Here is a 27,962-nt window from a genome sequence, read left to right as displayed (position 1 = left end):
ACTTTCTTTGTACGTGTACATTATTTGAGTTCATCTGGTGAAAATTTTGTGTCAATAGCACCTTCAGAAATATATTTAAAGAATGGTGATGCGTTAAATACTTATTTCAGCAAAATCAATGACTTGTCTTTGGGGACTTCTTCACAGCTTTCATAATGTTTCTGCCAAATGCTTTTGATACCCTTGGCTGACCTGTTCAATGTCTGTTGCGCAGAGCACCAGTAGTTTCTATCTTTTCCAGGACATTCCAAAATATTGTACTGTCTATGCCCAATATTTGTGCAATGGCTGATTGATTTTCCATCTTCTCTCTGCTTAAAAATGGTTTGCATTTCTCCCCTAGACTGCTCTCTGGTACCGATGTTTGCTTGGTAGCAAATTCGGTTTTCATTGATAAAATCCAAAGCCAAAAGACATCAACTAGAAGAGGGCAACTAGAAACACCCATTAGTCACATCTTCCAATAATTTTGCTCACTTGAAAAGCGGTGGCATCAAAACACACAATTACAGTGGCTTCAAACAAAAGTGTGAATTTTATGGCTGCAACACTTGGACAGGTGTCAAGAAAGACTGAGTAAGTTGGGGAATGCTCATCAAAGACCTATTTGGAACATCCCACAGGTAAACAGGCTAATTGAGAACTGGGAATTGCCATAATTGGGTATAAAAGGAGCTTCCCTGAATTGCTCAGTGATTTACAAGCAAAGATGGGGTGAAGTTCACCTCTTTGTGGATAGCTGCGTGAGAAAATACTCGATTTAAGGGCAGTGTTCCTAAACGTGCACTTGCAAGCGGATTTCATTATTTATGGTCCATAACTTCATCAAAAGGTTACGAGAATCTGGAGAAATCACTGCATGGAAGTGGCAAAGTCGAGAAACCTACATGAAACGCCGCATAACCTTCGATCCCTCTGGTGGCACTGCATCATAAACTGACATCAACGTGTAAAGGATATCACCACAAGGTTTCAGGAACACTTCAGAAAAACAACAATAAATACTGTTCGGCGCTACATACGTAACTGCAACTTAAAATTCCATGGCAAACAAAAGTCAAGTATCAACACCCAGAAACACCGTCGGCTTCTCTGGGGCCGAGCTCATCAAAGATGGACTGATGAAAAGTGGAAGTGTTCTATGGCTCGATGAGTCCACATTTCTATGGATGCCATGTCCTCTGGGGAAAAAAGTAAAAGGAACCATCTGGACTGTTATGAATGCAAACTTCAAAAGCCAACATCTGTGATGGTATGAGCCTGTATTATGACATTGGTAACTCGCAAATCCTTGAATGCACCATTAATGCTGAAAGGTGCATCCAGGTTTTGTGAAAAACAAATGTCGCCGTCCAAGCGATGCCTTTTTCGTGGACGCCACTGCTTATTTCAGCAAGACAATGCCAAGTCAGATTCTGCATGTGTTACAACAGTGTGGCTTCGTGGTAAAAGAGTGCATGTACTAGACTGGCCTCCCTGCAGACCAGACCTGTCTCCCATTGAAAATGTGTGGCGCGTTATTAAGCGTAAAATACAACGGAGAGCCCAGACTGAACAGCTGAAGCTGTACATCAAGCAAGAATGGGAAAGAATTCCACCAAAACATAAATGTGTCCTCGGTTCTCAAACATATATTGAATTTTTTAAAAGGTGATATAACACAGTGGCAAACATGACCCTGTCCAAGTTGTTTTGTATTGTGTTGCAGCCATAAAATCCCAAGTTGATTATTTGCCAAAAAGAAAGTTTATCAGTTTGAACATTAAGTACCTTGTCTTTATAGTGTATTAAATTAAACATAAGTTAAAAATGATTTGCAAATCATTGCATTCTATTTTTAACAAAACATTCCATCATTGGAATTGGGTTTGCGGATGGTACCTCGGTTTTCGAACATCTTGGTTTTCGTACAAATCCGTTTTCAAACGAAAATTTAGAGATTTTTTTTGTTTTGGTTTTTCGAACGAAAATCAGTATTTGAACACCCCGACCAGCTGACCATTGACAATTTGTTATTGTGCTTCCGAATGCACCCCCGAAAAAAAACAAAACGGAAAAGACGTAAGGCACGGGACTGCGCCCATTAGTGCTCGGTACAACCAGTTGACTCACATATTCCTCTGCTCGCGGACGAAAAAATATATTCCTTAAATGATTTAACTATAAATAGTATTTAAACTAGATATGTATTTCTACTATGCAGTTTGTTATCAGGAAAAGCTAAAAGAAAATCGCTTAAAAAAACCTTTATAAGCTTGGAACGCATCATTTCATTTTCTATTCATTGTAATGGGAAAACGTGCTTTTGTTTTCACACGTTTTGGTTTTCAACCAGCCTTCTGGAACGGATTGTGTTCGAGAACCAAGGCACCACCATGAAAAATGAATGAAAAGTTGGAATTGTGAACTTTTATCTCATATTCCTCTTTTGACTCAAAACAAAAATGTCGTCAGTATACAACAAAAATAAAGCACCTGACCTTCCTTGCTGTTCAAATTCTTTTGGAGAGAACTGTTTTATATACATATATATTTAAAAAAATACATAAATCTGACATGGGAAATCATAGGCAGAGAACTTCAAACCAAATGTGGTCATAACCATCTGTTGTCAGTTTTAGTCTTGGCCACTTGACACGTGTTTTAAAAACAACAATCTTTAGCTATTCAGGACATCTGCCTAATTGGTGTAGCCTTGACTTGAGGCAGCTGCAGATGGGTCTTCACTTCTCAGTGCAGTCCTCTTCCTCTTCCTCTTCCTCTCCTACCAGCCCAGCCCCTCCCACGGGCACTGCTCAGGTGTCCGGCTGAGCGTCTTAGCTTCTTTCTCTCTTCGTGATGGTCCCGCTCCGCCTGTTGCTGCTTCCTTTGCTGCTCAGACTGAAGCATACATAAGAGAATGTTGTTACCCTATCTCTGCTGCATGCTCTTTGAAAAATATATATAAATACTTGGCAGATTTAGGCAAAGATTGGAGTTTGAACCAGAAGGTCCTCTGGGTATGAATATTTGGCTTCGTTCTTAGTCACTAAGATGTTGTTGCCAGTCTAATAATATAACTCCTTGAAAAGATTTGAGGTCATTTCATCATCTCAAGTGATTTACAGCATTTATTGGGTCCCTTAACGAGTGACTACATTATTTTATATTTTGGGAGAGGTACTTGAGCACTGTACCTTTTTGAGTCTAAAGGTAAGCTGTTTGCTGCCCACTGCGGTGTCAGTCATGTTGCTGGTTCCAGAGTGCTCCTCTAACTTCAAACGCTCCTCCAGGGATGCCCTAAGGTACACACATTAACAAAAACATTTTTATTTGAGTACAGTGCTGAAATTAATGGGTCGGTAAATGCATCTTTAAAGTATTTCTTGCTGATAAGCATTCTATAATATTATGACTTAAAGAAAGCAGGTACAGTGGACCCCATATAGCCACGGTTCAGCACCGCAGATTCACCACTAGACTGACTCCCCGTCTCCAAACCCTCCTATTAATTGTTTTAATAAATGCTTTTTTCTATTTTTCTTTTATTTTTAGGAGGAATCAGACATATGAAACATTTATTGACGTTTTACCCACTAAATTATTATTATTTTTCTTCTTCTTCAGTGCAATTATGATGGTCATCAGTTATCTTCAGATTTTTGCTACTGGCAATCTGGCCCGGTCCCATCCTCAACAAATGGCGGGGGTCCACTGTACTCGTTCTGAGAATAGGACATACTTCTGAAGTTTCTGCTTGCAGGACACGTCATTAAAACTGCGAAACTCCTCCCCGCTTTTAATCTGATAAAACTGAGGCTGGCTCTGCTTCTTGTTCTCAGCCCTGAAGACACTTTTCTGCGATTCTCTTGGTTTGCTCTCCAGCAGGACTGTGTTGCGGTCAGCGTCCTTCCTCTCCTGATGCCGGCGGTCCCACTCCTCTTGCCTGAGCAGTCTCCGCTGCTCCCTCACCTCCTCCACCCAGCTATTTTCATCATCTGAGCTTTCCTCCTCAGAACTGGGTTGACCCTCCTCTTCCTCCTCCTCATTTTCCTCTTCCTGTAAAAAGTTGGCAGAGTCATTGACGCGATAGTCTTTCATGCAGTCTCATCGTATTTTAAGACTGGGTATTCATTTGTAATGTACACTTGCTGACAAATGTATAGTTAAATGGAGTATTACTTGTGAAGTAGCATCTTGAGCTAGTAGCTGCAGCTGCTTCTTCCTCTTCTGGCTAACTTTGGAGACGATTGGGTTGAGCAGGCGGAACGCCTCGCTCTGCTCATCCACTTGATAATCTGGGTTTTCAAACATCACCTTGAAACGGTCGTCACCCAATATGGTGGGTAGGGCCTGCAATTTTAACAACAAAATAAGTATAGCAAATTCAATTACATTGGCAAATATTGTTTTCCAAGTCTGCCTACCTTGCCCTTCTTTTTCCTGGAAGCCAACTCCACTTCGTCACCCTCTTCCATCAGTTTCAAAGCCAGCTCCTTGTTGACTTTGGGCAATTCCTGGCTCAGGTAGACCAATATTTGAGACACAGACACACAGACACACACACACACACACAGACACACACACACACACACACACACACACACACACACACACACACACACACACACACACAAAGGGAAATGTAACAAAATCATTTAATTTGACAGCACACTGTTTGCAATCATAAAATACTTTTAATTGCACAGTCATTTGATTACTGGCAGTTTGGTGTTAGTGCACAGTTTTTAGTGCTTGAGAGGATGGTTGTGGAGACTGTTGAACATTATATACTCCTTTTCCATTCTGGACCACATTGCAGTGTTGGCTGATTGCAGACTTTTAATTGGGGCTGTAAAAAAAATTAGGTAACTCGGCTAAATCAACCACAAAATCGACCGAAAAATGTCTGCCTCAAGGCAGTAAAAAGTATTAAGAGAAACATATTTGCATCGCCATTGCCTGGAACCAATGTGCGCCACCCAGAACTATTTGGCCACTGTCCATTTGTTGCAGATGGATGCATTGCTGGGCCAAGGGAGAAAGCATTGCCAGAAACGACAGGAAGTGTCAGAAGTGTTTTTAAGCCACTATTACATGTGTAATGTATATAAAACAAGATGTAAAAGTGATCTGAATGTAATATTTTTGGTTATCACTAGTCCGCTCATGCTAATCCAAAATGCTAACCATTTAACAAAGGCTGATGTTGTTTTAGGAACGGCCGATATTGCATTTCCTGTTTCTGGGTGAATACCGGTTGTTTTTTGAAGCAGCCCTGTTTAGTTTACAACGTTTATGAAATAAACACATAAATTAATGTTAAGACCGCACAAAATAAGCAACGTCTTGAGAGAATTCGAGGGGACGGGCGTTACTGTTATTAGTGTTAGAGCCTCAACGTGGGTACGCTCCTGAAAGCAAAACAACGAACTCAAACGCATGTTCGGTTAATGTTGTCAATTTATATCCGGATTAATTTCAGCCAATTTTTACTCAATTTTCCAGAGCAATTTTCATGAAAATTTAAAAATCCAGAGGACTTTCATCACTGTACACAGAAAAATGCTAAATACTTAAAATTGCTGGCGGTACTTAAAGCTCAAGTGTCATCAAACGGATGATTTTGGGTATGTTATTAATGAAAAACCCACAGCCAATAAGGTCCGATGTGATTTTTCACCACAAAACATGATTTTGACATACACAGCTTTTTGTAACTCCCGCCATGAAAATCCTCTCAGGGATTTGTTTTCGAGAAGAAGCAGGAAGTCACGTACAAGACAGAGGCGCCCCCTAGTGGAATTGTTTGTTTCCATTAGTTTTACCTCTGGGATGGTAGCTCGTTGTTCTCTCATGTTAGCCAAAATGCCGGCTCATTGCATTGCTGGACATTGCTTGAACACTCGGGAGAATGGAATTACCCTTCCTAAGTTTGAAAGAGACCCTGTTCGTTGTGAAAAATGGATTGCACGAGTGCGGAGGATGAGAGCTTCCTGGGTTCCAAATAACAGGCAGGTGTGTTTACAGCTACTAAAAAAAAATAATAGTTTGGGGCGGACCACGTAATCGGTCTCTCTCATAACGTAGCAAAAGAGCCGCGTATGAAATGTGTTGATGTGCGCATACAGCTACTAAAAAAAAATAATAGTTTGTGGCGGACCACGTAATCGGTCTCTCTCATAACGTAACAAAAGATCCACGTATGAAACGTGTCGATGTGTGCGTCGCCCAGCCAACAATGTCTCACTCAGCCTGCAACATAGCTCGGCTCCACCCCCTCCTTATATAGCACGGCGGGCCGAAACTCAGCCACACCGGCTGAGGCGCCGCGTTCGGCGGTCACATCTTCCCGCGAAGGCTGCGTGTCGGGCTTTGCGACGGGGGCGGCTCTTGACTGTGTTCATCGAGTACTGTGGCGTCCGTGAGCCCCCCCCCCCAAAGCAGCACCGCCCGGGTCTGTCATAAGCCACATCGGCCGGCTGCGATGAGCCGCAATGGCTCATCTCCGCCGAGGAAGTGGATCGGACGAGATGCGGTTTGGCCGTGATGGCATATCATCTGAATATGGCTCTAAACAATAGTGTAATATTGGCCCGGTAACTTCACTCGGTTGTTTGGTGTTGTCCATTTCGAAAAGACCTTCTGTGTCAGAAGGGTCGTTGGAAAAATCCGAATATCTCTGTTGTTCGGCTTCAATAGTAGCAGGCACTGCGCGTTTTCAGCGGCGGAAGTGACGATGACGTCAAGGATAGATGACGCGACTAATATGGCGACCACTTGGATGTCGAGGGACACTCAATTGCGCAACTTTTAAGTGCAGTGATGAAAAAAAAGGTACTTATTTTCAGTGCATGGTTCACATTTTTTAAACCATGAAAGATGAATTCTTCAGACCAAAAATTTGGCATCCTCGCCTCAACAATGTGGTGCAGCTGTAGTAAAAACATTAACTGGAAGAATCTTGTAGTGGTGTCAGAATTTCTCACCTTAAGCTGTACTCTCTGGGTCCTCATCTCTTCGATCTTCTGTCGGATCTTATCCTTACGATACTCCTCATAAGCAAAAGGATTTGCCATGCTTTTGACCTGAGAACCCCCCACAAAATAAAATACATTGGCAATTGTGTTCACCACAATTGGAATGAAACTCATGCCCATAAAAATCATTTACCAGCACGTCAAATACTGCTTCTGTAGTGTAACAACATACCTTATGATAGAGTCTGATGTCCATGAAATAGCCATGCATGTACGCCCTCAAGAGGGATGACCCCACCAGATGAGAAAGACCTACAAAGTAGAAAAAAAAGGCAAAGTAAAGATTTATTTTGTTTGAAAGACTCTGAAAGAATTAGTATTATGGAATTATGGCCCAACGCATTTGCGAAGCACATTTATAAGATAAATAACTCCAACTCTTAACAGACTGGAAACTAAAATATAGTGCATCCATAGAAGTGTTGGAAAAGGGTTCTTGGGAAGATGTTAGTTGTTGACCAAATTAAATTTGTCACAATGATATAAATGTATGCCAAAATTGAATGAATAATATTGTGAGAAAAGCCTGTATCTTCAAATTTTCCCTGCGGCACTTGAATACCACGTTGAGTCATTCTACTGAGTCAGCCACTCTCAGCCATTCATCCTCACCTAACTACAAGGAGCATTGTGCAGTACTGTAGCATTTTTCAACCCAAAGAGATGAGTTTCCCCTTTCTGAGATGATGCAATCTTACAGAATAGTATTTGTTGCCTCAGAGTATATAAACGTTTTTTTTTACTTGAGGTTATGTAACAGGCCACGTTACATAGCTTCTGTAAATCAACACCGCTGCTCCCAAGTTATTCAACAGCAGCCAACCACTTCTTTGCTCCTTGTCATTTGATCGCTTTACTGCTGAGCCTGCATTCCAATGTTCATTCAACCCTTCCACAGGGGTACAACCCACAGCCTTCCTTACTCCATCCCCCACCCATTGGACTTCTTGACAAAAAGCCTCAGAAGCTCTGCTTAGCGACCTGTGATCCATCCAAAGTTAGGTTGCAATTAAATGGGGAGCTTTTCCCGTCATACAAGCATTAGAAACCTGGACACTTTTTCAGTTACTCTATACAAAAACACCCATGTGTTACAAATCAGACATATTGTAGAAAATGTACTTTTTAAAATTTCTCGTACACACAAAGTAATGTCTCTAGAGTTGGAAGTTGGAAATTGAACAATCGAGTACATGCTTTATCATTCATCCATCCATCCATTTTTTGAACAGCTTAAACTCACTAGATTCACGGTGGCTGGTGCCCATCTCAATTTCTTAAAATGTGTCTTTGAAGAAGCTGTTCAGAATTTTACGAAATTTTTGACATCACAATTACATAATATCCACAACATGATTGGGTAGCCAAGCTCTGATCAACAAGGCCAGTAATTCTCAAGCAGTGTAACTTGGCACAAGTGTGCCATGGGAAATTATCAAATTTTACTCAACTCATCCATTCATGCCAATGAGGCATAGTAACAGACATAAATAAATGCTCTTCTAATGTGTATGAGGTACATAAAGTCACATCATAAAGGAGATATGGACTTTTTTGTGACATTTTTGTTTGTTGGTGTGCCATGAGATTTCTCAATTGTAAAATGTGTGCATTGGCTCCATAAAGGTTGGAAATCACTTATGTAGGCCTTTGTTAAGAGACATCCGAAGTCTTATTGCCGGACTATACAAAAGCACGTCAAAGCCAAAAGGTAAGCAAAGCTGTAGTATTAACACATATAGAATTAAATTAGCGAATGTTTAGCTAAATGGACCTTTCTGATGGTGACCTTAAGCTCCGCCCACTTAGTCATGTCCCACAAGCTTTCAAAATGGCGATTGAACATAACATAGGGTTCGTACACTTCCAGAGAATCAAAATTCCATGAATTTTCCATGACTTTCCAGCTATTCAATACAAAATTCCCTGACTAATATTGGATTGACTGATTGTGGCAAACAGCAATATTTCAGCTATATGATTGTGTGTTCCCACTTAAATAATAAAAGCCAAAGCTTCACAATGTAGTCAGTGCATCATAATGACTATGAAATTTATGGTTATTCAAAATATAAACTATAATTTCAAGTGTATAAAACTATTGTTGATAAGAAGCTCATTGGCTTTGCGTGTAATCAGCAGGGACATGGGCATGCTTTTACAAAGCCATTTGCATTTGAGTTTGCTTATCCTATCACTCCAACATGGCAGTAAAGCACGCTCATAAGTGGTTTCTTATCTGCTGTGTTGTAAGGTAAGCGTACTCTTCAGTTACGAAGGCTTTATGCAAGCAAGCTTTAGGCTTCAAACTTGCCTACAAACAACGTTTCCTCTAATTTTTTACGTGTCTGAGCAAACACACTAAGGCCGTGAGCGCCCCCTTTGACCACCGTGAGTAACATCAGACGTATGCACTTTGGTCAGATCAGTGTCATCTACTGAAGTTACATGCCTCATTCAAAGATTCAGATTACAGCATTTACATTCCCATCAGAACATTTTTAAGAACAATTTTGTGTTTTTGCAAACTTACAATGAAAATTCCAACAAACAAAAAAATACATTGCTAACCAAACCAGGCCAACTATGAACTGTAAATTTGAAATGTCACATCCAACTTTCATTTTTTGAACCCACAATGATATCCCCGTCTGTTTTTCTGAATAATTGAATTTTTTCTGCAGAATATCTTTAGCAATGCATGTTGCAAGCTGAATGATGCTCGCAACCAATTTTAAGGTTAATGTTATGAGGTCTCCTACATCTAAAATACAGAATTAGCTTTTTATGCACTGTATTGTCTATGCTTTCATCCTCTATCAAGCTGTGACAAGGTGGAAATTTAACATTATACACCATCTCATCCTGTACTTTCTACTTTGGCTTCAGACCAGACCTTTTTTACAAAAAAAAAAGAGAAAATCTCATCCAGTTTCACAACTTTTTCTTCTATTATCCACATACCCCGACATTCATTAAAGCAACAGCACTTTTTTTTTTTTTTTACTTTTACCATTATTATTGGGAGTAAACTCAAGCAGCATGTTTAACGGTGTTTCTAATTATGAGTGTACCCTTTTAAGAGCTGAAGGGGGGGGTGGAGTCAGGTAAACTATAAGGAGACTGCGTGTTTCCATGTTGAGGAAAAAAAAAAAAAAGTCAGGCCGTGGTTCACCGTGCTGGATTGGTTTTCACGTGCGCTGAGAATGTCTATGTATTTCTACTCGTAACATATTTTACGCATGTGATTTTTCATGCTCGACTGTGTAGATTTGCGAGTGCGATCGTGCCTGTCAAGTCACAGTGACTGAAAATCCCATGACATTCCCTGACCCAAGCCAAATATTTTTTTTATTTACCGGACTTTCCAAGACCTGGAAAAGGCAACGTTTCTTCCTATGATATTCCAGAAATTCCCTGACCCATACGAACCCTGTATTCATTTGACTTAGCTTGTAATGGAACCCAGTGTCGGTGCTTACTTACTTACTTACCTTCGGACAGACAGCCTTGTGTTTGTTGATATTGTCCACATTTAATTGTCGGTGCGGTCTTCCGCGAGCCTTAATCCATTGTAAGTCTACTTAGTCAACTGTGTTTTAGGCTTTGGAAAATAAATCAACTGGGCCCCTTGTAACCTAGCATTCTTTCATCAGAATTCCACGTTGCCCAATGCGCATCTGAGGACCATTTTCTTCGTAAGATTAACTTTTCCAAGCGCACACGACTGACCACAGGCATGAGCATTTCACGGAAACGATCGTTCCGTTACCGTGTCGTTACCCAGCCTGAGAAAACACGGAACCGAAAGTCTGTTTCCCAGATCTCTGGGCTTACTTTTGATAAAATTCGCCCATGTGTGGAATGTAAAACAAGTTTTCAACGAAATACAACAATCTGTATAAAACAGACCTACATGAACCCCTTTATTTTTAATGAATAAAACGCCCAGCTTTGTCAGTGTGGTTTACAAACAGCACCGGTTTCCTCTTCTGTGCTACGCATGCGCAAGGTCGAGTTATTCATATCCGGGTCACTCAAACGCTAGTCAAACATGTCGTTTGCTAAGCGTAAAAGACAAAATGCTCATGCCTGCTAAGGCTTTATTTTGAAGTACATGTAAAAACGATTTTTCGGTTCCCATTGATAATGCTCACGGGAACCTAAAAATCGTTTCCCACCGTTTCCCAGGACAAAAATCAACGGAACCGAAAGATCGGTTAGCATATTTGCCAAAATCCTCATGCCTGTGACAACCAGCATTGCTTGTGGGACAATACGGCGTGAGGTGCGCATCAAGGCAGGGGTTAAGACCATGCGGCTATCTGTTTGGCTATTATTGTACGAGTGATTGACAGGTCGGAAAGGTCCATTGGCAATGTGCGTTTGGACGTATAGTACTGTATTTGTGCTTAGGGGTAAAAATGCAGTCAAATCTTGATGGACACTTGGTTTAATGGTTAAACTACTAATTGTGGCTATGTCAAAGTGCCATTCATTTGTGGTGTGAATGAAGATGTGTGAAACTCTGCTCTGGGGGGAGATCTTTTATAATGCCACAAGGACACTAGATTTGTTGCTTGTAAAAAAAAATGCAGAGGAGTCTGAAAATTCACATGGGTCAAGGCAGTCATAATCGAAAGCAATGCTCAGTATTTCGAGAACCACCCGCCAAAACCAAGAGATTTTAACTAAAATATAATAACTGCATTGTCATTCTAATTTTCCATTTTGATACATGTCAGAGATCTTTTGTGAAGACACCTGGAGACTATTAAAACTTTACACAATATTCATCCAAGGAAGGACAAACATACTTGTTCATTGAATTTTCCCCCCACAGGATAATGAGGAGAAATTAATGACATAAGTGCTCACCCAAAGTTTCCAGGTCCTTGCGGGTCACAAACTTGTAGTCATCATACACAGTGCTCTCAGGGCTCTCCTCCAGCTCCTCTGTCAGGTTATCAAGGAAGGAGCACCAACGAGGTGCTGGGCCAAGAGCCTGCACTCATATAAACACATCCGATATCATATTGGTGACTGGACTAACTGCATAAATTATAAAATGAAAATTTAGCATTGGGAGGATCAAATATCATCTAACTCATCAACTTCTAAAATGGCGATGATATTCTTGGATGCAGACTTATTCTGTAAACCAACACTGACACACGATAACATAGTTGAAATACTTAGAGGCCTCAACATATTTCCAATCTCAAACAGAACAGTAATAGCATATACCACTACACTATCACTGAATCATAAGTACTAATGATAATAATATGTGAAATGCAATGTTACAGATGTAGTACTAGTGTTCTGAAAATCTGAAGAAAAAGTAAAACAACAACTGGCTTCATAGAGTCAGGCAGGTCAAGGATTTAAAATCCAATGTATCCCTGTGGAATAAAATGAAGGAATGTATTACCTATCCTTAGCTGTTGTGTTTTTATATAATTACAGAACAGAGACAACCTCTGGCAAGCATTATGTAATATTAACATTTAAAATCAGAGGCGTTTAAGTTCCCAATACTAGGGTTCAAGTTATTTCTTTGTTTGCAAATAGCTCAGATTAATTTAGTAAATTATGGATCCATAACAACACGAACAAATTGTGTCCGCACCATCAATCTGTATGTACAGTATACAATATAAAAACATCTCAACAGAGTCCAATATCTCAAACCAGCGTGGTACATCATGTTTGCTCTGATTGCTTTATTTTACTAAACCCTGCTCAATATTTGGCCACCCCCTGCTAAAAAAGTCACGGCATTTCACCGAGTTGGAATGGACAGATATGTGGCATGCAATCCTAGAACACAAAGTTCAAACACACAAAGTCCACAAACATTCACCCCTCACAAACCCCCAATCATTCTCGCTCATAAGTTCTCATATGTTCCAGTTTTTGAGCCACTGTCTGCTCACTAATAAGCAAATTAGATGACATCCTTTTTTTGCGTTAAAACTTTGTGTAGAGACATTCATTCCATTCTGAAGTAAAGAGATATGATGTCATTATCAATATCAGGTTGAGGGGTTTGTGATTGCTGCTCGTGGGAAGTTGAAAGACAAAAAATATCAAATTCACTCACCGGGATGTAGAATGTGTTCATCTTTGGATCTTCATTGGCAGTGAAAAGCATACCTGTCAAACACACATGGAGGCACAATGATGACAAAAGCATCAAAGGTTGCGTATAAACAATACTTTTGCAGGTTTAAATATTGGAGTGTGTTACTACTACTAGTCCTTAGAAATTCTGAAAATTTAAGGTATGAGACTACAATTGGTACTGAATGAGGAGTGCGAAAGTGTATGGGGGGGGGGGACTTTCAGGGAATGTTTTTCAAATACACACAAGATGACAAATACCCCTTTAAAAAGTCTATCTAATTAAAGTGATTTTCATCATAATGAAATGTTTGATTCAGTTTATGCAAAGCAAACCCACAAGAATAGATGTCGCCATCTTGAGGCAGAAGAGTGTACCACTTACAGTAGAGGTTGCTATCGTATTTTCAAAACAAGGAAGCTAAACGGTAGGGAAAACGGATGGATGGAAGATTCCGTTACTTAATTCAAGTGAAAAGCATCTTTACAGATTACATGTTTTCTCATTTGGTTTGATTTAATTTATAACTTGAAATGTTGACTTCTGCTTGAAGAATCATGTTGTTGTCGTACACATGGATGAGAAAAAAACTGCCCTCCATTTCAACTAATGTTACAAAAGGATGTTGGGTTGAAAACATAATTGGTTGTCCTTTGACCACATGTTAGAGACATTTTTATCAAGACATCTGGGAACTGTCTGCAAATTACATCCCATCATTATCATACAGTATCTTCTGTCGTATTTATATGTTCAATAAAAAACAATCAAAAATGTGTATATAGTGTCCTTTGATATAGAAAATAACCCATATCTGTTGAGAGCTTAGACAAATCCATTTGTTTTTGATTGAATTGATCAGTTTTTGGTATGGTCACATTTGCGTTTCCCTGGATCAGTCATCAATTCAAGCATAGGTTATCTTGAAGGCGCATTCTCACCTGAGTGGGGGTACATGCAGACATCATTAATGTTGCTCTCAGGCTGGATTGAGGAGAACACTTTGCCCTGTGGTGAGCAGAAAAAAAAATTAAGTATTTTTTTGTTTTTGAACATCCTTGTTACACAAACTTAGATGAGTGAGTAACATGAAGACATGATATACAGTACCAACTTATGGGATAACCTACTATTAGCAATCTAACTGACCGAAATGAACATATGCTGTATATTCTAGTCATGTCTATTAGTCTTACAGTGTCTTTGTTCCAGATTTTGACTATTTTAGCATCTGCCGACACAACCAGGTCCATCTGGTCATGGAAATTGAGAGACTTGATTGGCAGGTTGTAGAAGTGATCTTTTACTAGCAGCGGCTGGCTGGAGCGCAGGTCATACAACAGCACCTTTGGTAAGAAGGAGATAAATAATGAAATACAACTTTCAATTTCATCTAATCACCCCTGAAATGTGTGTGTGGTTGAGGGTGGGGGAATATAGGTAGACGACTAAAAGGATAGCATTGAGTTATTGGAACAGCAAAAAAAATTCTCGCTCCATGTGAAAGCAGATATATTGTTTAAAAACATTGATAATTTGCATTTTCCATTGTGTTTTATTGTAAGGCCTCTTCTGCGCCTCGAACATCACCCACTGAGAAATGTTAACGCTAGAGATGAAAGTGGACTTTCGTGAAAATTCCTGAAATTACAAATGCAAGCACTCGGGGGTCCGGGGGCATTCACCCCCCCCCCCCCCCGGACATTTTTGAAAAAATGGATGGCTGTAGTGGATTCTGGCGATATCTGTGAACAAATTTCAGACAAAAGTTGAAAGTAAAATTTCTAAGTCCTGACCCAAAAAAAAAAAAAAAAAAATTGGGCAGAAGTTCTCCAAGGGCCAAGCCCAGATCTTTTTGCCCCGCATCCCCCTATCACTGGATAGTACAAAATCACATTTATCATTAAAATCTGCTTAAAAATCCCATCTTATCTCAAGACAAATGAATTGAGTGAACAATTCAGTAAAAAGACATCTAAAATTGTCCTTTTCTCCACATTATACATATTATAGATATAGAATATACATGAAAATATATCCTAGAATTTCTACACCGTACAGCAAAACATGTTAAAGTAGATCTGTAGTAATTACTAATAACGTTTAAGTCTCAAACTTGTTACGTCGCGTTGTGCTGATGCACTCGACCACATTGCTCAGTATCTTAGATATAGATCTAGTAATACTAATAGTATAATCAGTTGCCTTTAATATTTTGATACACACAGTCACTCACATTTGAATCATGTACGGGTGTGGTCAGTCATGCTCGCAGATAAAGTTGTGGGATTAGGGATGGCCTTAAAATAATTTACTGGATTAATATAACATAACCGTAAATTAGAAATAAAATAAACAAATACATAACTAAAATAGAAAACTAAAATTTAAAACTCAGAAATGATAATTTCCAATTTCAACTCCTATTAGTAGAACATGACATAAAACGGTATTTAAAAATTTTCATCAATAATCAATAAATTGATCTGCCAAACTTGATCTGAAGATAAGTTAAATATACTGGCCTGTCAAGGAATAAACACGAACGGTCTATACTCACAATGTTTTGAAAATGCTGAAAGTTTAGTTCAACATAATCGGCGTTCGTGGCAACAAGCTAGCGATACATTGTAAACAAACATTCCTGTCGGCAATCGTGACGTATTGTTGTGTGTGTGTGTGTGGGGGGGGGGGGAGGACCACGGGACTGCCGTAAATAGGAAGCCGGCTTGCTAGAACGTGTCTTTATCTGCACGCGCTCGACGTAGTGACCACATCTGAATCAAGCGATGAGGTGGATGATAGTCTAATGTTGTTGTTGTTTTTTTTTGTGCCGTCACACTGCCTTGTGATTGACGCAAAGAGCACCCCTGCCTGGTTTAACTGAATTTCCTTTGACACGGCTCATGATGTTGATGACTTACGACGTAAATGCGCCTGCATTACGTGAAGCAATTCTGAACATGCGCTTTCGACCATGCTCAAAACCGTAACTTGCATTTCCTGTTTCCGGGTGAATACCGGTTGTTTTTTGAAGCAGCCTTGTTTAATTAACGTTTATGAAATAAACACGTAAATTAATGTCAAGACCACACAAAATAAGCGACGTCTTGAGAGAATGGGAGGGGAGTTACTGTTACGAGTGTTAGTGCCTCAACATAGCTACGCTCGTGAAAGCAAAACAACGAACTCAAACACATTCGTTCAATGTTGTCAACTAATAGAGGGATTAATTTTAGGCAATTTTTCCTCAATTTTACGGATCAATTTTCATAAAAATTTAAGAATCCATAATTCCGAGAAAATACAGAGGATTTACATCACTGTAACACGTACCTGACCAGTGCTGGTGCCTACTGCCATGAACAGCGAACCGCTAAACTTCAGCGCACTTATTGAGGGCAAACTCTGAACTCTGTTAAAAAACAATGAAAATATCCAAGCAGCAGAAATTGTAACATCTAATTTGACAAAATGGCAAAAGAAGACATTGATCTATAAATAATGACAACAGTTTGCTACATACTCTATTTCTTGTGTGAGGCTGCTCAGGGCACAGTCGAGAAGGCCCACTCGCTTCCGGACACGAGGGTCCCAGCATTCCACCCTTCCCTAGCAAGCAAACAAGGACACAGGTCAGTGAAATGTGGAGATGCACGGTATTGTTAGTGAGATAATACATACGACTGAAACTCAAAAGAGAAAAAAAGAGCGGGTCTTTGAACTTAGAACAATTATTTAGAAAAAATGATTTGCTGACGGCTGATAAAATTGGTGCCCGTAAAACAAAAGCCAGTCAAAAGAAAAGTATTTTATTGGTCCATGTCTGAATAAATCTTCAGCTAACAGTAAGTTAATTCCTCTCTACTTGAAGTAATTGGTTTCAATCAAGGTATTTGAGCAAATGTAATTTCATGCAATCATCAGCTACTACCACAATTGTACTGCTTGCGTTCACATGTAAACTATAGGTACATAGCATCCATCCATTTTCTGAGCCGTTTATCCACACGAGGGTTGCAGGAGTGTTGGAGCCTATCCCAGCTGTCATTGAGCAGGAGGCAGGGTACAGCCTGAGCTAGGGGAAATTTAGAGTCTCCAATTAATGTTGCATGTTTTAGGAATTTGTGAGGAAACCGGAGTGATCGGCACAGGGAGAACATCCACACTCCACACAGGCAGGGCCAGGATTGAACCCTTGTCCTCAGAACTGTGAAGCCAACGCTTTACTGCTGCATCACTGTGTCATCAGGCACATAAATTACAATATTGCAGAACTGTAACTACAATAAATGGAATCCATCCAACGATTTTTAATGCCGCTTCCCCTGGTTCGGGTTACGGAACGATGGAGGCTTCCCCAGCTAACTACACCCTGAATTAGTCACCAGTCAGTCCCAGAAAATCAGTGAAATACTGCATGATTTAGTTTTTGTATGTAATAACTTTGATGAGTGTAGCTTGCAGGTTATTGAAATCTAAAATTCACTATTAAGAAGTTTGAATATGACATGAGAAATAATCAAAATGAGATATATTAGTCGGAATTAGCCCACTGAAGAGTATGTTACTATGGTGTTTAAAGTGCCACTACATGCCTATGTACATTTTAAAATAGATATTGTAATGAAAACTACACATAATATTATTCACTTCAATGTCTATACGAAAAAAAATGGGCAAAGACCTGTCATTAAAGTCTCACTCGACATCCCAGTGGCAGCCATATTGCCCGCAACGTCATTTACAGATGTCACACTGGGACAGTCGCCATTGAGAAGACGCTGTGCCACCTGCTAAGGGAGATGAACAACAGAGATTTTTCGGATTTTTCCGACGCCCTTTCTGAGAAGGAACCTCTTTTCGAAAAAGAAAACATCTCACAATCGAGTGAGGGGTCATATTGCTCTATCGTTTCGAGCCATATTTAGATGATATGTGGAACACTTCTAACTAACAACAGACTCCCTGACAGATGGACGAGGAACCCGAAGAAATATTCAAAATGACAGGTCTATAATTGTTCGATTTCCAAACTCTTTTACAAGTCTTGTGTATGCAGCGTACTCGGGAGGACCCATGCCAGACAAGTAACTATGTCAGGGGTGCCCAGCCATCGGTGGCTGGTGTGTGTGTGGGGGGGGGCCTCCTTTCTCCTCCCCGCCCGATCACCCTCCGCATCGGGGACAACTCTGGCGAACAACAACGTCGGTGAACAACAACAACATCGCCGAACAACAACACCGGCGAGCGACAACAACGCCGCGCCCGCGCACATCGACACATTTAGCACCCCTGACTTACGTACTTTATGAAGTTTTTATGACACAGACCTTTTGTTACATTCTGAGATGAAGGATTATATCGTCAGACGCGGACGGAGCTTTTTATGATTGCTGCTTTCAGAGAAGTTGTTTGAGTTTGGTGACTATACGTCTAGTTAGCTAATTAGCTTTTCTTACACGCTACTAAATTGTCATTGTACTTCTATTTTATAGTTTTGTTTGCAAATTGTGTGTGTGATTAAATTGTCTTAAACGCAATACAAGTGCTTTGGTATATGTTGCCGGTTTGACCATGGGGATTTATTCTAAATTCACATGTAACATATGCTATAAATTGTGAGACAAATTAGTCCTCCCAAACTATTATTTTTCTCAATCGCTCTATACACACCTACCTGTCATTTTGAACCCACAAAGCTCTTGTTCTATCCATTTTTAACAACGAACCGGGTCTTTTGGAAACTTGTGAAGAGTGAATCCATCTTGCTGAATGTTTGAGCAATATCCAGCAATACAATGAGATGGCATTTTGGGTAACACGCAGGAAAAAATAGCTACTTTCCCACCGGTAAAACTGGCATAAACACATGAACCCGCCAGTGTGGGCGTCTGGAAAAAACATCACTTCCTGCTTCTTCTCCAAAACGAATGCCTCAAGAGGATTTTCATGGCAGGAGATGCAAAAATTCATACACGACAACATAATGACGTGTGGTGAAAAAATGGATGGGTCCATTGCAGCTGCCCTTTTTTTCATTAAAAACATACTAAATATCATGCTTTACATGTCGGTGGCACTTTAATGCTTCTACAGAAAGTGATTTCTTATTTAATTTTAAAAAATTAATATGAAACTATAATTTATTAAATTATCACGTTATAATATATGTGTACATGCAGCAGAAGATAGTACACACCTCAGCGGTTCCACTGGCAAACAAATGATGGACAGGGTTGATGTCGCACACATTGTGCTCCCTGTGGAGGATGCAAAATTTAGCAAAATCATAGAGAGAAAGACTTGTCACAAAAAGTTTGAGTGGAGCATTTTTACTCGAAAAGGCTCTGCCACACTTACACAGCATCTGTCTGAAGTGAGTTAAGGAAACGGCCTTGTTCAAGATTCAGTCTGTAGATCTCTGAACTGAAAATATGTGAAATAAGAAATTGGTTTGAATAGTATCTCAAAATCTAAAAAAATTAAAAATATTTCCTCACCTAGATCCAACGAAATAAAGATCGCACGAGGGGTAATGGTAAGAAAAATCCCGTCCAAACTTTGGAATTCGTGTTTTATAGTAGTGACCGTGCTGGGAATGGAACTCCACATAACGATCAGAGTGCAGGAACACAAGCTGAGCAGAAAGGACAATATCAGTCAAAAAAGAAGAGTAATTACAGTACACAGGTGGGTCAAAATTGCTGGAAGCCCTTTATTATTGGAAAAAAAGGCCACTGAAATAACTCAAACTGAGAACAAAATTAAGCAATTACAACCAGATATTGGTTTTGAAATGTGGTTCAGCAAAACAACAACAAATTAACTCACACGCCGGGACAAGAAGTGGACGGCTCAGTGGGTGACTTGTTTAGCACATCTGCCTCACAGTTCTGAGAACCCAGGTTAAAAATAGGGTTGAGAAACTCTGGCACGAGGCTGATTCGATACATATTTAGATACGTAGGTTACAATTCAATTAAAAAACGATATCTTTACGGTTCAGTGTGGTAGTGATATGATTATTGGATATGATTTGATTTGGCGCAGGAACAAGGCAATAGTTAATATTTGTTGATGTAGCTGTTAATCATACAAAACATTGACATTACTTGACTTAACCCATACAATTTCTAAACTCTTTATCCTCACTAGGGTCATGGGTGTGCTTATCTCTGCGGACTTCGGATGAGAGGTGGGGTACATAATATAATCATCCATTCGCACTCACATTCAGACCTATGGGAAATTATAAGTCTTCAATTAACCTACCATGAATGTCTTTGAGATGTGGGAGGAAACTGAAGTGCCTGGAGAAAACCCACACCTGGGGAGAACATGCAAACTCCACACAGGTGGGGTCAGATTTGAATATGGGCCCTTAGAACTGTGAGGCAGATGTGCTAACTAATCACCCACCACGCAACCTTGACTTAAGCACAATTCTATAAAATGAAATTTGTCTAACCCATTTATCACATCAAAAAACAAGACAAACAAAAAAAAAGTGGTCGCTGAGAATTGTTGCTTTATGGCAAAGTAAAAAAAAAAATCCATATATTTAGATTTTATTTCTGTAAAGCTATTAGAAATGCAGTTAACCTAGTAGTGTTGCGATTGCCTACCACTGTTGTTTTGCGTTGTAAGCATAATAGCAAAGCTCTCGCACTTTTAAAAGTTGAAAACTGTTAAGCCGCACCCAACTGATTCCTAGCCTCATGATATCCTGTTTTCTCCATGTACTCTGGTCCTCCCACATGCCACAAACATGCATAGTGTGTTAATCGAAGACTAAATTGCCCATTGGTGTGAATGTGAGTGCAAATGTATAGCGGGGAAAGGGTCCAGATGTCCCCGACCATAGTGAGCGTCAGCGGAACAGAAAATGAATTTTTTTTTTAAATTTCTTTCTGGATGTGAATGTGTACACAAATCATTGTAACATCGGCATATTCAGTGACCAGGTTTTCATTGCAACCTCAGAAGGATAAAAAGATACTACCGTTTTTTGTTAAAAGATTATTTATATACATTTATACACCACATGAAGCTTATACAAATAAGTCAGAGTATACAAAGTACAAGTTACCCAAAAAATATCTCACAAAATATTTCAGAATTACCTTTGAGTAGTCATCAGACAGTATGTCAAAGGCCACGACTAAGTGAGAGAAAGAAAACAGATGAAAACATACACTGTTTAATGATGTGTGAATTTAACAAGATGAGAGTATTGTGTGTTTATTTCTATCTACCATCAGAATCCAAGCAGCGTTCAAACTTCAGTGATAGCTGGTAGGTGTCATAACATCGAATCCTGGGCTTGTAAGTCCCTACAAAGAAGGACAATTTTAAGATGGGGTGGGGGAGACTTCCTTATAGGTACTAAAATTAGTTATTTCCTTATATGTACACAACAATAAACCCTATCAACGATTACCTGCTGCCAGAATGAATTGCCCATCTCTGGATACCTTTATGGACGTGCACACTGTGGGCATCTCAAAGTCCTGGATGAGCTCGATCCTGCGCTGGATGTCTAAATATATTACATAGAATAAATGTACCAAAAATCCAGACTATGACTTGTACTATACAACCATCCGGTTATCCTCGCAAGGGTCGCGGGTGTGCTGGAAGTTATCCCTGCTAACTTCGGGCAAAAGGCGGACTACACCCTGAACTGCTCATTACTTTTTAAAAAATATATACATGTACAGATACATGACTGCAACTTACCAACGTCTTTCTTTTGGAGTTGTCTCTTCTTACGGTCTGTCAGCCACTGGGTGTTCAAAACAAGTGTGGTTTAAAAATACTACCACATTGTTGATTTCAAAAAGTGTTTTTTAATATGGCACGTGTTTGATAACGTCAAAAAATGATAAATTATCTCTGAACACGTGTTTCAAAATATTACAAGGATAGTTGCTTAGCTAACCAAAGTCTAGATATCATTTTGTTGATGAAATGACATAAAGGAAAATATAAAACTCTGTGCATCTTACCTCTGGAAGGGACTTTCCATGGCTTAAATTATAAATCTTCACGTCGTTTACGCTTGATATTTGCATTTTTAAAATCTTAACAAAACTGGGGATTCTATGGAACCCACGTTTCTGCTTCGGTGCTAAACAGGAAGTATACGTACGTTGAGGAAATGTGTCCGACGGGAAACGAGCACACCCGCCAAATGCTCTGCTAAAATTTAGGATCAGTTTGTAAACAATCAAGTACCGACAAAAGATAATACTGTTTAAGGCTGCCGTAATTTAATGTTAGATGTCTAGATATCAATATATATTATAAGTCTGATGAACTGGGTTCAAATGGCACAAATAATAGGGCAATTATTTATTACTTGCAAATGTAACAAAATAATGTATATCAGCTGTAGGAATAACATTTCAATTGAAAATCAGAAAATCTTTTTTTCTTTCTTTCAGTAGTTAGGACTGACTTCATTTGACTCAAGCTGTCGGGTGAAATAGAAATTACTATTTTTTTTTTACTAAGACGTTTTTTAATTAAACAGTCTTAACTGCCATTCTTCTGCATTGTTAATGTGTGCTTTTCCACATAAAAATATACTGTAATTGTTGCCCTGCTTGCGCAATGCATTTGTTTTTCCCTCTCTGCAGTGGCAAACGGGAACTTTGAGTGGAGGTCTGAAGCAGTGACAGTCATGCTAGATTTGTGGTTGATGTCTGTCCCACTGGATAAGACCATTGCCAAAAGTGTGGAGAATTTTTGGTGCATCATTGGCAAAGACTAACCTGGCATCATGTTGCAAATTCACAATTCCACATCTGAAGGTTGGTGAAATTGTATTGTTTTATTGAAAAACAACCAATATTATTTGCTTTACATATATGTAGTTTGATGAGAGCTATTTGTTTATTTGAGGATAGTCTGAGAAGTTGAAGAGGTTGGGGTGCTTGGTGTCCTTCGTGAACGGATGAAATCTCAGGTTTCTGCCGTCAGTTTGTTGCAAAATTTCCATGGAGGTGATCAATGAGTTCTTTGGCCTGGAGTCCTTTTTTAACATCAGCTTTTCTAATTTTATAAGGTTTGTAAATAGTAATGACATGAAGTGTGACCAGTTGGAATAACCAGACCAAGTGCTAGAAGGTAATTTGTCTTCACGTTAAATTTAACGCTCATATGTCCTTGGTTACATTTGCTTATACTCTCTCCCTCAGGTTGGAATATTGGAAAGTCACTATGTCAGATGAACTCTCTCCACCCAACACATTGACTGAAAGGTTAAAAGAAAATAAAAGTGTACTGTATAGCATCGGACTTCTTGTTGATAGCACTTTAGGTACAACTAAATTCTTAATTAAAGCCTGCAACTGAGCTTATCAGCAATATGCCCATGATTAATTAATGGGTACTTCAAGATAAATGGCCGTCAGCATTCCCTCCTGATTTCATATTTATTGTTAGCATATTTGAGGTTTCAAGAGCAAGTCAACTCAGACAGGATCAAAATGTATATTGTTGCTTCGTTTACAGTATATTAAATTCAGTCCATTGTTTCATCCATTTTCTTAGCCAATTATCCTCACAAGGGTCATGGGAAAGCTGGAGCCTATCCTAGGTAGCCTCAGTCGAAACGCAGACTACCATGACCGGCCGTCACAGGTTTGACATCAACACCATCACTGAGCGGGAATCGATCCCACGAGACCCACACCAAAGGTAGGCGTGCGTACCACTACACTAGTAGTTGTTGCTTGGAGGAAGGGAAACGCAGGTGGCGAGATTGCATAAAATCACGAGATGTTGCTTTAGCACTTGGTGATGTCACATTCATTGAAGCCAAAACTTGCAGTAGTGCCGGGTTCGGTAGTGCGTGCCTGAAATCCAAAACACTGGGAGGCTGAGACTGGCGGATCGCTTGAGCTGAGTTCTGAGCTGCAGCCGACAATGTCGAGGTGGTGTCCGTGCTAAGTTCGGTATCAATATGGTCCTCCCGGGGGAGCGCGGGGCTACCAGGTCACCTAAGGAGGGGTGCACCGGCCCAGGTCGGCAACGGAGCAGGTCAAAACCCCCGTGCTGTTCAGTAGTGGGATCGCACCTGTGAATAGACGCTGCAGTGCAACCTCAGCAAGACAGCGGGACGCAGTCTTTTAGACCGCATCTCAACGTCCAACAAATTGCTACAATTATTTTTCCATTAACCAAAATGCTCATTTTTTTTTTTTTGTCATCACACTGTTACCTCCTGGAGGAAGGTGGTACGACAAGGTGTCTCTTTACTATAGGAAAGTTCTACACAAAAAAAAAAAACAATTCACTTAAATAGAAATAACTTTGTCTGCATATCTTGATGAATAACTTTCTGGTCTTTGCCAAGGTCCAATTTGTGTACATATCACATTAATGCTCCTCATGGAAGTGCTTATAAAATTTCAACTTATTACAATTTGCTCTTGGTTTGGTCCTGAATGTGTAAATTCTTTTTAGGTTGTCCTCAGTGCTAGGGGAGCCCTACATGAGTGGCTACAGAGCAGTGGGCCCAAAAATCCACAATTACTTATTTGGATTTCACCGTAAACTGTTATGTATTGATTTTTAAATATTACTATATTATGCGGTTCTGTGTAATTGCTTGATGGAGTGGTTTTAGCATAATTAATAAATTACAGAGAAAGTTAAAGTGGGTCTTGTCGCCATAGATTTTTCTGTATAGAGCTCGTGCACGTGACGTCACCATTTTCACGGCACCGTATTGCCGGTCAAAGAGAGCTGCTCGACATTGTGGGAGACATTGAACCGGAGGAGAATATTTACTTTACCCGAGACCAGTTGTGCTGTTGGTTGTCACAATAGACGAGACGGATATTCAAAGAGATCATTCTATGGAATACCAGCTGAAAAGACCAGAAAATATTGATGGATTTCAGCAATTAAACATGATGGATGGTGCCCAACAAAAATACACACGCCTGTGTGGCGATTGTTTCATTTCAGGTAGGAATTATTCTTCTCAATCATTGGCTCATTTGAGAACACTAACGTGTTAAAAAAAAAACTGTCTGTCGAAGAGGTTTATAGAGGTTAAGTGTGACCGCAATCACTTCCATATACGTTCCATGGAGATGACTCCATCCTCTTTTATTTTTTCATTCATAGTTAATGAATGCGAGTTTGTGTAAAACCAGGGGTCATTTATTTTCAATATTGGTATTTGCATTGAAAACTAGCTGAAAAGATCGATCAATTCCTGTCTTGTCGTCCTGGGCTGATTCCTCATCTTTCCAAGGATCATTGAGACATCACGAGGTGATATCTTGCATGGGGCTCCACACCAATTGAGATTGACCGTCATGTTCAGCTTCTTCCATTTTCTAATGATTGCTCGAACAGTGAACCTTTTTTCACCAAGCTGTTTGGCAATATCTCTGTAGCCCTTTCCACCCGTGTGGAGTTGTACAATTTTGTCTCTGGTGTCTTTGGACAGCTCTTTGGTCTTGGCCACTTCACAAGTTTGAGTCTTACTGGTTGTATGGGGTGGACAGGTGTCTTTATGCAGCTAATGACCTCACACAGGTGCATCTGATTCAGGATTATCTCTCTCACAGTAGACATGCACCTACGATAAAAATTTCAGACCCCTTCATGATTTCTGAGGGGGAGAACTTGCAATGTACCAGGGTGTACAAATACTTATTTTATTCACTGTATAAGCCTCCAGCTATGGATTTCCTGTGAACTATCAGGCCCTTCTACTTCTATTAGAGAGGAAAAACTGAAACAAGAACTTGCCTCATTGTTCATACATCCATTCCAGACTCAACTGCCAATGTCAGAAAGACAGATGTAAGACACTGAAATAAGCACCACTGTCTTTTAAAATGTTTTAGTTGTATCATTGGTGGCATGGTGAATGAGTTGTCAGCATATCTGCATCATTGTTCTGACCTTGGATAAGTGGATAAGCGCATTGATGAATGGATGGATGGAAACATTTGGCTAAAGACAAGTAGACCAGGGACATGGATTACTGCTACCATGTCTGGGGGTCTAATGAGACCAAGGTAAACTAGATAAAAATTAATTCAGGTTCGATGTGGCCAATCTTGTATAGCAGCAACAGGGTGAGTTGTACAAAATGTGTGTCTTGCCAAACATGGTGATGTGACTATGGAGCTGCAGTTTGTTGAGGGTGCCACCATTGCTACCTTTTTTGAAGCATGAGCCCCACACTTATGGAAACCAGGCTGCAGACCAGTATTGTAAGATAATGACCCCAAATACACATCCAAGAAGGCCACTGGAGGACCAGAAGGTCTCAAACATCCACCAGCTCCAAGACGTCATGGGTGAGTGGATGAGGATTCAAGGGGAAAACTGAAGTTCTGGTAAACTCAATGCCAAATAGGGAAAATAGAGTACGAGATTATAATTGTGGTCACTCCAAATATTGACACTTTGGGCCTAGTTTGGACATTTTCTCTTTGGGGTGTTTTTTTGTCAGCATGTGAGACATTAAATGCTTTGTGTTGAGTTTAGTGGTGGTGGTTAGTGCTTAGTTTCATGGTTGAGTGTGGGTTCAGTTCACACTCAGTGACAGCGTAAATGTGAGTATGAATGGTGAACTGATCACCAGCCAATCACAGGGACCAGTGATTGGCTAGTGACCGGTCCAGGGTGTACTTTTGTATTTTTGGCTTTCGCACAAAGTTACTTGGATAGCCTTTGGTTAATCTGTGACTCTCAACAGAACAAGTGATCTACACTATGAGTTTTCTTGCTTCCTATTTGCAATCCGGCTTAAAATGTTGTCAAGCCCCCACTCCAAAATGATTTGTTTGAATGGGGTTAGGCCCAAGCTTAAGTGACTAGACCCCACTTAAAACCAATCTCTGCTGAGTATCTTGCTCAAGAGCTCCGGAACCACTCTACCACCTGAGCCATCCCGCCTATGAATTCAACTGCATTACCGGCAAATTGAATTTATTTGTTCCATAGGTGAAAGTAGGGGGTAAAAGGTGAATCTATGCACTGAGTCACAGTGAGCGAGCGTACAGGGAGCCAGAGAAAACGATGATCTGCTCTTGGTGACCGCTGGATAGGGTCATGCTGTACATGAAAGAACAATTTAACATGCCGTGTTACTACAGCAGCGCTAAATATTTGAGCAAATACTGAACTGAAGGTAACTGTAAAAACAAAAGAGTAAAAATCACCCATCCATCCATCGATTTTCTGACCCGACCCTCACAAGAGTCCTTTTTTCAGAATATAAATAATGCCTTGTACCCAATGTTTTTTTTTTTCCAGTGAAACATGCCTCCAATCATGTGAGTGAGGCAATGTATTGTCTTCCATTTGCTGCGCAACCTTCTTGTAATTACATCTGTCTCATGAAAATTCAAGCTTGCAAGGTTACAATGACAAAAGTGAAAGAGTGGGCAACTAGCAATTCAAGAGAACCATAGCACTACTCCCTGAAAATAAATCTTTATTTGAAAAGATGAAAAACATTTGAGAAGCTTTCAGTAATCTACGTTTTTTTCTCTGACGACTAAAGAATGACACTGTTATATTTTTGTCAGGTGACCCGTGACGTTCCAGGACTCTGCCAGCAGGAATACTTCTCCATTGCAGGACTTGTGTTGGGGTTTTTTGTATTTCTTTGGTTAAGACTACCCTGTGAATGCAGTTTTTTGTAGTTTACAGACAGGTTACCCTCTTTGGCTGTTAGGTTTGACCATAAGGAAAATACATAGAGTGAAGTACCACATTGTGACACTTGCATCCCACTATCATAAATCTGAAACCAAGTGGGCCCAATGACTTAA

At 39.9% G+C, this 27,962-nt stretch overlaps 1 protein-coding gene and 1 long non-coding RNA gene across 2 annotated transcripts; one reads left to right on the top strand and one right to left on the bottom strand.

Annotated features, from left to right (window-relative positions):
* Positions 1 to 9: 9 nt before the first annotated feature.
* On the bottom strand, positions 10 to 22,353 carry nol10 (nucleolar protein 10). Its single transcript, XM_061843863.1, has 21 exons — positions 22,158 to 22,353; positions 21,889 to 21,934; positions 21,590 to 21,688; positions 21,405 to 21,482; positions 21,273 to 21,310; positions 19,650 to 19,786; positions 19,510 to 19,575; positions 19,349 to 19,409; positions 16,673 to 16,758; positions 16,483 to 16,561; positions 14,343 to 14,492; positions 14,088 to 14,154; positions 13,126 to 13,178; positions 11,898 to 12,024; positions 7,192 to 7,271; positions 6,969 to 7,067; positions 4,407 to 4,496; positions 4,162 to 4,332; positions 3,722 to 4,038; positions 3,177 to 3,279; positions 10 to 2,880 (listed from the first exon to the last, which is right to left on the bottom strand). The coding sequence occupies exons 1-21, from the start codon at positions 22,221 to 22,223 to the stop codon at positions 2,731 to 2,733; spliced, it is 2,163 nt and encodes a 720-aa protein (XP_061699847.1). The 5' UTR covers positions 22,224 to 22,353; the 3' UTR covers positions 10 to 2,730.
* A 520-nt stretch (positions 22,354 to 22,873) lies between these two features.
* On the top strand, positions 22,874 to 23,843 carry LOC133513261 (uncharacterized). The gene is made up of 5 exons (XR_009798432.1): positions 22,874 to 22,964; positions 23,061 to 23,119; positions 23,219 to 23,280; positions 23,352 to 23,414; positions 23,707 to 23,843. It is a non-coding gene; the product is annotated as an uncharacterized LOC133513261 (long non-coding RNA).
* The last annotated feature ends 4,119 nt before the right edge of the window (positions 23,844 to 27,962 follow it).

Source organism: Syngnathoides biaculeatus, chromosome 15, assembly GCF_019802595.1.
Source record: "Syngnathoides biaculeatus isolate LvHL_M chromosome 15, ASM1980259v1, whole genome shotgun sequence".
Taxonomy (NCBI): Eukaryota; Metazoa; Chordata; class Actinopteri; order Syngnathiformes; family Syngnathidae; genus Syngnathoides; species Syngnathoides biaculeatus.
This window is presented reverse-complemented; position numbering and strand designations above follow the sequence as displayed.

Excerpts from the sequence above, each read along its gene's own strand:
- nol10 (XM_061843863.1), bottom strand. The coding sequence starts at position 22,223 with ATGCAAATATCAAGCGTAAACGACGTGAAGATTTATAATTTAAGCCAT. Across the intron at positions 21,483-21,589 it reads GCAATTCATTCTGGCAGCAG|GGACTTACAAGCCCAGGATT; the intron begins GTAATCGTTGAT and ends CCTTCTTTGTAG. Across the intron at positions 16,759-19,348 it reads TTGCCAGTGGAACCGCTGAG|GGAAGGGTGGAATGCTGGGA; the intron begins GTGTGTACTATC and ends TTTGCTTGCTAG.